The 10,985-nt window shown below is 36.8% G+C and overlaps 1 protein-coding gene across 1 annotated transcript in view; it reads right to left on the bottom strand.

Annotated features, from left to right (window-relative positions):
• Positions 1-9,330, bottom strand: part of LOC102833212 (amine sulfotransferase-like) — a 55,244-nt gene extending 45,914 nt beyond the window's left edge. The window contains exon 1 of the mRNA XM_006839980.1: positions 9,189-9,330. Within this exon, the coding sequence (XP_006840043.1) occupies positions 9,189-9,330 (142 nt within the window). The remainder of the gene's footprint in view (positions 1-9,188) is intronic.
• Positions 9,331-10,985: the final 1,655 nt, after the last annotated feature.

Here is a 10,985-nt window from a genome sequence, read left to right as displayed (position 1 = left end):
AAAATATTGTCAGACATAATGCCGGGAGACAAGCTGCTCAGGTTGGAAAGCACTCATGATATGACTGGGGAAGAGCTGCCTTCTCAAAGTAGAGCTGGCCATGAAGACAAGAATGGAATAAAGCTTCTGAGACCTTCATTAGCTACTGGGGCACAACTCAAAATGAAGAATAGTAACTGTAAACATCCATTAATAATTGGAACATGGAAAGTATGAACTATGAGTCTAGAAAATATGAAGTTGTCAAAAATTAAATGGGATGTATAAAACTTGGGCTGAAATGGATCGGTGTTGACAATTTTGCATCTGATAATCATATGGTTTACTATGTCAGGAATGACAATTTCTGGAATAATGGCACCACATTCATCATCAAAAGAATATTTCAAGATCTAGCTGGAAATACAATGCTGTCTGTGAAATGATAACATCTACATGTCAGTTAGTGACATTACTGAAATTTACACACCAACCACTAAAGCAAGTGTTCATGAAATTGATTAATTCTATCAACATATGCAGTCTGAAATTAATCAAACATGTAATCAAGATGTATTGATCATTACTGGTGATTGGAATGCAAATGTTGGAAACAAAGAAGAAGGATCAGTAGTTAGAAAATATGGTCTTGGTGATAGAAATAATGCTGGATATCAGAAGAGACCAGTCACTGGAGACGCATATTGTGTTTGTTAAAGTGGAGGGTCAGAGAGAAAATGGAACCTCCAACAAGATGCATTGGCACAGTGATGCCAGTGATGGCCTCAAGGGTAACAATGACTGTGAGGCTGACCTAGGACAGGGCAGTATTTCATTCTGTTGTGCATGGGTTCACTATGAGTCAGTATTGACTCGATCTAACAACAACCACAATACACTGAATGTCAATGTGTTAAATGCACCAGTCAAGAGAGAGAATAGCAGAATGGATAAGAAAAGAATATCTTTCAACTAGAGAAATATTAAAAAATATAAAATAAAAAAGTTTGTTTTTTTTTGATAAAGGAAACAACTGTAAATTGCTGCAATTTGATTAATTGGACCTTAACTTATGGCTATAGTAGTTAAAATACCAACTGAGAGGGAAGGAGTCTTCATATCAAGTATCAATCCCATCCCCTCTGTATACAGGGTTGATAGGGACTTTCTGCTTCTGTAAAGTTTTACAGCCTCGGAAACCCACTACAGGGTTGCTATGAGGCAGATCCAAATCCGGGGCACAAAACCACAACCACCAGGATGGCTCAACTTAGACATTGGCTACCTAAAATGGAGTGGGGGTGCTATAAAGGCATGAAATGACTGACTTACAAGTTTTCAAGAGGGAATTTAGTTTCAGAGTATTGGGAGAAAGGTAGAATTCCCAGTGATTAGTTTTCACCTTGTCTAGATGGGTCTGGTAAAAGCAGATGGGAATAAGATTCTTATGACTGAATAGTGAGTAATTGTTATAATGACTAATTGTGACAGGCACAACTGTAAAGGTAGAAGTTTTGTAACAAAAAGGGGGGAGTAATTAATCTTACATTCCAGGAAGAGAGGACCCTAGGACCACTAAGGAAGAAGACCACAAGTAGAATATGGGACTCCGTCCAGAGAAGCAGCAACACCAGAGATGGAGGCACAGATGATAACATGGAGAGATAGAGCAGCTGGGGGCTCTAGAGTCATGGAAAGAGAAAGTGTGCATGCTGGACTAGGAGGAAGGCTTGCAGAATGTGCCCTTTGGTTGTTTAAATGATTATATATTCCTGAGTGTTTTTGTGTACCTCTAAACAAACAAACAAAGAAACAAAAACAGAGGGAATAGAAGCAAATACTGTTGAATGTCATGCATGGAAGGGATTATAATCACTGTAATGAAACGAAATACAATACCAGTAGCTGTAGTTAGGTGCTATTGAGTCGGTACAGACTCATTGCGACCCTATGTACCCCAGAACGAAACACTGCCCAGTCCTGTGCCAACTTCACAATTGTTCCTATGCTTGAGCCAATGATGCTGCTATCTTGCCAATCAATTCATTGGGGGTCTTCCTTTTTTCTCTGACCTTCCACCTTAGCAAACCTGATATCCTTCTCCAGCAACTGGTCCTTTTTGACAATATTTCTGAAGTATGAGAGATGAAGTTTGGCCATCCTGGCCTCCAATGAATACTTTGGGTGTACTTCTTCCAACACAGATATGTTGGTTTTATTGACAGCCCATGGAACTTTCAATATTCTTCTCCAACACCATAACTCAAAAACATCAATTCTTCTATGGTCTTTGTTATTCACAGTCTAGCTTTCACATGCATATGAGGTTATTGAAAATACCATGGCTTGGGTCAGGCTCACCTTAGTCCTCAAGCTAACATCTTTGCTTTCCAATACTTTCAAAAGGTCTTGTGCAGCAGATTTGCACAGTGGAATATGTTGTTTGATTTCTTGACTGCTGTTTCCAAGAATGTTTATAGTTGATTCAAGAAGAATGAAGTCCTTGACAACTTCAATATTTTATCCCTTGTTAAAAATGTTGTTTATTGGTCCAGTGGTGAGGATTTTTGTTTTCTTTACATTGAGATGTAATCCACACTGAAGGCTGTGCTCTTGGATCTTCACCAGCAAATGCTTTAAATCCTCTTCACTTTCATCAAGCAAGGTTGTATCAACTGCACATCACAGGTTGTTCATGAGTTTTCCTCCATTCCTGATGCCACGTTTTTCTTCATAATATAACCCAGTGCCTTGGATTATTTTCTCAGCATAAAGTTTGTCTAAGTATGATGAAAGATACAACCCTGTCTCACACCTTTCTTAATTTGAAACCATTCAGTGTTCTCATGTTCTGTTCAAACAACTGCCTGTTGCTCCATGTACAGATTCCTCATGAGCACAATAAAGCATTCAGGAATACTCTTCCTTTGCAATGTTGTCCACAGCATGTCATGAGCCACACAATCAAAAGTCTTTGCATAGTCAATAAAGCACAATAGGATGAGTGTAAAACTGATTTTCTCCCACATAAACTGTGACTCAATTCACAATAAAAGCTTTAAAGCAAAAAGCAGTCATGGCAATGTTAATTTCTTATAAAATAGACTTTAATTAAAAACCATCATAAGAGACAAAGGAGGACATTGTCTCATGATTAAACTGTTAATTGAGAAAAATGATATAATCAGGATAAATAGGTATGCTTCCAATGAAAGGGCCTCAAAATACATAAATAAAACTCCAATACAATTGAAAAAAGAAGTAAACAATGCTACTGTAATAGTAGCTGATTTTAGTATACAACTTTCAATAGAGGTAGAACAACTAGAAAGAAACCAAACAAAGACATAGAAGAACTGAACAACAAAATCAATGAGCATGACATCATAGATTTATGCAGAGCACTCAACCCAACAGCAATATAATATGCATTCTTTTTTAGTACACTTTGAACAGCCTCCAGAACAGACCACATGTGAGGCCATAAGTAAGCCTTTAAGTGCTTGTGTGGCACTGAGGGTTAATGTGATGGACAGCAAAGTTGTTTTGAACCATAAGGACAGTGGTTCACACTTACCAACAGCAACTCAGAAACCCTATAAAGGGTTGCTATGGAATGGAATCAACTCTAAGGCACTTAACAACAACAACAACTAAGCAAGCCTCGATAAATTTCAAAAGCTTAAAAACTACAAAGCATCTTTTCAGATCACAGTTCTCTAAAATTAGAGATCAACAATAGAATCAACAAACAAACAAAATCAAATACATGGAAATAGAATAACTCCCTGCTGAAAAGCTATTGTGTAATAGAACAAAAAAATGAAAAATGAAATTCCTTGACTCATACAAGAATGAAAATACAATGTATCAAAATTTTAGGACTCAGTAAAAACAGTACTTAGACCAATTTATAGCAATAAATGCTCACATCTGGAAAGAAGAAAGAACCAAAGTTAATGCCTTAACACAACATCTCCAACAATTAGAAAAGATCAGCAAATTAAGCATACTGTCACTAGAAGAAAAATAATAATGATTAAAGCAGAGATGAGTGAATTAGAAAACAAAAAAACCATAGAAAGAATCATTAAGTCAAGAAGTTGGTTCTTTGAAAGGATTAATAAAATGACAAATGATTGGCAATTCTGACAAAATAAGAGTGGGCAAAAATGCAGATAATACCCATAAGAAATAATATGAGTGATGTCACAACAGAACCAGTGCAAATAGTAATGGTAGTAAAAGAATACTGTGAAGCATTGTACTCCAATAAATTTTTAAGTCTAGATCAAATGGATGAATTTTCAGAAAAAAACAACCTGCACAAACTAACATATGGTGAAGTAAAAACTTGAACAGACCTATAACAAAAGGATAAATTGATCAGGTTATTTAAAATATCCCAAGGAAAGTTCTGGATATAGATGACTTTATTAGTGATTCTACCAAAAATCCAGAGACAAGCTGCCAAAATTTGTATTCAAACTATTCAGGACAAAGAAAAGGATTCAAAACTCACAAATACATTTTATGAAACAAGTATAGTCCTCATACCAAAAATAGACAAAGAGATCACTAAAGAAGAAAATTCTAGATCAATATGCTTCATAGATGTAAATGCAAAAAACACAACACAATTCTAGCCAATAGAATTCAACATCATGTCAAATAATGATAATAATAATAATACATCATGATCAAGTGGGATTTATACCAAAGTTTTAAGGCTCATTCAATATTAGAAAAACAATCAATATAATACACCATATAAATAATACAAAGAAAAAGTATCACATGATAATATAATTTGATTCAGAAAAGCCATCTGACAAAACACAACATCCATTCTTGATGAGGACTCACCAAAGTAGTCATAGAGGGGAAATTCCTCAACATAATTAATAGCAAACATTCAAATTAAATAGGCATTGTTATTCTCAATAGAAGGAAACTGCAAGCATTTCCTTTGCTAACAGTGACCAGACAAGTATATGCTTTATCACCAATCCAATTCAATATTGTGTTTAAAATTTTAGCATGAACTATAAGGCAAAAAAGGGAAATTAAAGGCATCCAAATTGGTAAACCAGATTCAGAAGAGGATGTGGAATGAGAGATATCATTGCTTATGTCTGATTGATCTTGGCTGAAAACAGAGATTACCAGAAAGATGTTTACCTGTGCTTTATTGACTATGCAAAGGCTTTAGATTGTGTAGATCATGAAAAGCACACATAATTGTGCTCATGAGGAACCTTAAATGGACCAAGAGGCAGTTGTTCGAAAAGAACATGGGGACACTGAAAGGTTTAAAATTAAGAAAGTTGCACGACAGGGTTGTATTCTTTCACCATACTTACTCAACCTATATGATGAGCAAATAATCTGAGAAGCTGGGCTATATGAAGAAAAGCGTGGCATCAGGATTGGTGGAAGACTCATTAACAACCTGTAATATGCAGATGATACAACCTTGCTTGCTGAAAGTGAAGAGGACTTTAAAATATTTACTGATGAAGATCAAAGAGCACAGCTTTCAGCATGGATTGCATCTCAATGTCAAGAAAACCAGAATCCTCATTACTGGACCAATAAACAACATTCTTATCAATAGAGAAGAGATTGAAGTTGTCAAGAACTTCATTTTTTCTTGGATCAACCATCAATGGTCATGGAAGCGGCAGTCAAGAAATCAAATGACGTATTGCATTAGGTAAATCTGCTGCACAAGACCTTTTTAAAGTGTTGCAGAGCAAAGATGTCAGCTTGAGGACTAAGGTATACCTTACCCAAGCCATGGTATTTTCAATAACCTCATATGCATGTGAAAGCTGGACAGTGAATAAGGAAGACCGTTTAAGAACTGATGCATTTGAGTTATGGTGTAGCAGAATATTGAAAGTGCCATGGGCTGCCAAAAGAGCAAACATATCTGTGTTGAAAGAAGTGCAGCCAGAGTGCTCCTTTGAGACCAGTGTTTTCAAACTTTGTCTCTCATACTTTGGACAAGTTCTCACAAGGGACCAGTCATTGGAGAAAGATATCATATTTGGTAAGGTGGAGGGTCAGAGAAAAAGAGGAAGTTTCCCAGGTTGATGGATTAGGAAAGCGGCAGCATTAATGGGGTCAAGTGTGGCAACAATTGTGAGGTTGGCCCAGGACCAGGCAGCGTTCCATTTTGTCCTGCGTAAGGTCGCTATGAGTTGGTACCAACGTCTACCTTTACATTTCCAACCCTCACAGCACCTAAGAACAGTACAAACATCTTTCTGGTATTCTCTGCTTTCACTCAAGAGCCGTCTGAGGTAGGCAATGATTCCCTCTTTCCACGTCTTTGTTTGAATCTGGCTTGAACCTCTAACAGTTCCTTGTCAATGTACTTTAAAAAAAAATGTTTTATTGTGAATTATGTGATAGTTTACATGGGACAACATATGCTGTACATGCATCCTATCGTATATCATTTCATTTCCATGGTTACAAGCCCCTCTATGCATCATCAACCAATAAAAGTGTATACCCAGCAAGCCTTCCCCCCGGGGTTGTCAGCACACAGTCCCTCTCCCAACCTCTCCATCTCTCCAAGTCATCATCTCTGCCTCCATCTCTGGCGTCACTGCTTCTCTGGGTAGGGTCTCTCATGCTGCTCTTCTCCCTTGATGGTTCCAGGGACACCGGCTCCTGAGCTGTATAGTCAATCACTCCCTTCCTTTTGCTACAAAATGTCTACCTTTAAATTTCCAACCCTCACAGTCAGTCCTAATAATTATTCACCATTGTACCACAAGGGACCTATCCCCATCTCCTTTCATTAGTCCTGCCCAGACAGATTGGATACTACTCAATGGAGATTCTACCTTCCTCTGCAGCCTCTGGATCTAGGCTCCCTCTTGAAAACTTGTAAACCAGTCATTTCTTGCATTTGTAGCCCTGCCCCCACCGCAACATTTTGGGTAGCCAATGTCCAAGTTGCCCATCCCTGTCTACTCTGTGTACAGAGGGGGTGGAATTGTCAATGTACTCTTGCATACAGTAAACAAAATATTCTCCTGTTATCTCTACTTTTCTATAATATATTTTTACAGAAAACAAAAACAACCATTTAACATGGAGGTCTTTTTTGTTATAACATTAAATCATCTCTATATTGGACAATGAACTATAGACTGGCTAAATGAGACAATTAATTATTTTTTCCTTGCAGTCAAGACAATCCTCCTTCTCCTGAAGATAAATGTATGTGTTGCTTAAAATCTTTCCGGGCAATGTCCAATTGTATGTTGGTCTATAGTACAACAGGGTTCCTTTTCCTTTTCTTCTTTTAAGGGAACTCAGCTCTTTCTTGGTTTGTTTTCCCCATAAGGAGCTCTGGTAGCACTTTGTGTTATGTATTGACTGCTAACCACAAGGTTAGCCATTCAAACCTACCATGTTCTGCTGAGGAGGCAGATGAGGCTGTGTGCTTAGAGTGTTATAATCTCACAAATCCTAGATAGGGCTGCTATGAGTCAGAATTGACTTGATGGCAGTGGGTTTGGGTTTGGTTTGATTTAATGATTTTAAAGACCCAAACCTAGACCCTTAAAGCACTGGATCGTGAGTGGGACACAAACAAGTGAATCAGAGGACATGGATCTTGGTGTGGAGGCACGCATAGGAGGTAGGGGCTTTGGGGACTGGGTTGTCACCTGCTACTCAGGTGGTCAAAACAGTGTCCTGGGGAAAAATGTTTTTAAATTTCTCCCTGCTCACTTCTTGCTCTGCTCTAACCAAGGCCTTCTCAGGCATCACTGCTACCAACATGCATTGCTCTTGGATGTTGCTCCAACACCAGCAGCACTGACAGCAGCTGTGATGAGGACAAACAGAAATGTGCTCCCATAGGATTTTCATATGGTGTTCACACAATGATCAAATCCCATGATGTCCTGTGTCACAGAACCTATCATGGACTTTAAGCAATGTATATCTGACTTTTAGCCATTGCTTTAAAATTCACTGATCTAGGGCTACAGTACAAACCTCGATCTAACATCCATCTCCAACAACTTCAATAGTTTAAGCCAGGACTTGATGTGATCCACATACAATCTACACACCCATGCTAAGGAATCATCCAGAACCCCATATTACAGGAAGCACTAAAGTCAGAAACAAGTAAGGGTCATGACCACAAATTACAGATATTGAGTCCATCCCAGTAGGATAGATCAAGTTAAATGAAACATCAACATTATGTCGTTCAAATATCTTGTAAATGGCACTGCTCAACTGACTTTTATACATGACAGATTTGACACAATCTATGGTGAATCCCGATGTTTCTTTCAAGGTGAATAAGAACCCTGCAATGTGGACCATGGACTGGCGTGTGGTGTCCCAGATACTTGAACCTGATTTAGGGTGTTGTAAGTACTCTTATGTGCATTTCAGTGCTTGACCTACAACTAAGCATATTGAGATGCTACAGACATCTAAAGGAAGAAATAGCAACCAATTTCACTTTTATTTATTTGAATTGATACAAGAGGTTTTAGAGACAGAAAGTATCCAGGGTTAAAGCAATGTGTTTCTAAGTAAGCAGGTCATGAATCTAAAGGTAGAAGAAAGCAGGTAAGAACTGGGGAAATTCTGTGAGCACAAAGAACAGTTTCTATTGCACTGACTGAGACTTCAGTATGAATTTGAACAACATTAATGACTGCCTGCAGCATTGTTCCCATTGCACCATATAGCCTATGTTTTGTAAAACACAACTTTAAACTAAGTTTTGGAATGTAGCATTTGAAGACAATTTGTTTTACTTGAAAATGATTTCAAAATAAGTGTATAGAAATTAGTATAAATCAAAAACATACTAAGAATTCTTTCTGGCATCAAAAATACTGCCAGCAAAAAACCTGCTAGCCTCTCAAATATTATTTTTCCCCAATCTCTGCCTAAGTCATCATACCATCACTTACCAAGTAATTGCTCTTGACTCAATATTTGATTTCCTTTTATCTTCCACCAGAATTAGCAATATATGCATTGCAAATGGCCTTACATCATAGACATTTGAGTTTCAATTAATTTTTTCCTGTTTCTCAATGATGTTTAAATATAGAATGGCCTGTTGTGGGTATCCGGGAAAAGGCACATTTATGCAGACTTATTCAGAAACCAGAGTAAAGACAGAAAACAGAAGGACCAGTCCTCAAACTTACCAGATTTTGGGTATGTGATTATAAAGACATCTTCATCTCTAATTTCAAAATCATCTAGGTTTTCTAGTACGTCAATATCAATCAAAGAACGCTCAAAGTAATAGCCTTTGAAATTCAATAAGTATGTGTCGGTGTCATCCATAATTATTTACCTACAAGGAAAACCAAGATATTCTTTTCAAGTTCTCTGTGTTTTATAATAATGAACAAAAATATGGACTTAAACAATGAAAGCAATAATGTTGTCAAACATGACACAATTGTGAGGATGGTGCAGGACCAGGAAGGGTTTAGTTCTGTTGTGTATAAGATTGCAAAGAGTTGGAATTGACTCAAGGGAACCAAACAACAACAACAACAACACTTATTCAATGCTTAGTGTGTGCCTGGCAGCATTTAAATGTCTTGTCTTATCAACTCATTTATCATAGTAATGATTTTATAAATATCGAGTTATTTAATCTCCAGAGCAACCCAATAAAATAGGTGATGTACCATTATTATTTTAAAGATGAGAAAATTGAGATGCTAGGAGGTTAAGCAACTTTCACTAAAACACAGTGCATGAGGTATTCTTATAATTTCAAATATACAGATAAAGACATTAAGTCACAGAGATACTAAGCAAATTGCTCAAATTTGTCCAGCAAGCAGAAAACAGAACCAAGATGGGAATTAAGCAAACTGGCCACAAAGTCCATGAATTTAATAATTTCAGTGTAGAGGTAATAAGTATTTTCTATTTTTATATATTGCATTATTTCATTATTTTGGCTATAAGCTCTTTTAAGACAGTATTGCTACCCACTAAAGTAGGATGAAGATCACTGACTTGGGTACTATGCTATGTCCGTTGATATAAGTGTTTCCTGAGACTGTGGTTCTAAATTCCTAAATACAATGACTTATTCCCTGAAGGTATTTGGTGATGGCCAAGAAGTTTTCATAACTTTTCCTTCTGTATAGTCTGCTGTATATATGGGTATATTTTCAACACATATAAATAAATATATGGAATCTTGGCATAGTCCTGTAGGATAAGCACTGGATTCCTAGCCACAATGCTAGCAGTTTAATACCACCAGCTGCTCTTTGGAAACCCTGACTTGAAGGCACTTACCAACAACAACAACAGCTGTAAAAAATACATTTATAGAAATATCTTCTTTCAAACCTACACGTATGGTTTCATTAATCTTCTCACTCCACAACAGTTTCTATTGTCTTCCTAAGTACCTAATTATAGATTATTGTTTATTATTATTGTTATATCAAGGTTGTGTATGTAACAGTATTTACCTTTAATTGCTTTAAGTGTTGTGTACTTCCCACTATTTTCTTATACCTTGGTCATATTTTGCTGTCCTCTTCCTTATTGTATATTACCTTTTCCTTCATACTAGTGAACCTGGAGTCCTACATTGAGCACTGGACTGCAAGGTAAGTATGAACTGCAAGGTTTTTCAAACTTACCAGCTGCTCATCAGTACCCCTATCTTCTCTGCTAACTATCAAAGAATGTTTCATTCTGTGCATTAACATTTTTTTTTTTTTTTGCTTTTATAATAGTGATTTCATACCCTATTCGTCCCTTTTTGATAGATTTATTTCACTCATCATAATGTCTTACATTTTTAACCACATTTTAAAGTGTTTCAGAAACTCATTAACATTTTAAAGTATTATATTATGTGCATGTATAATAGTGTTTCATTCAGTAATCCATTTCTGGATACGTATGCTGTGTCCAATCTTTTGCCATTGAGAATAATGCGTGGTGAACATAGATTTCTGTCA

The sequence above is a fragment of the Chrysochloris asiatica genome, unplaced genomic scaffold (genome assembly GCF_000296735.1).
Source record: "Chrysochloris asiatica unplaced genomic scaffold, ChrAsi1.0 scaffold00027, whole genome shotgun sequence".
Lineage (NCBI taxonomy): Eukaryota > Metazoa > Chordata > Mammalia > Afrosoricida > Chrysochloridae > Chrysochloris > Chrysochloris asiatica.
This window is presented reverse-complemented; position numbering and strand designations above follow the sequence as displayed.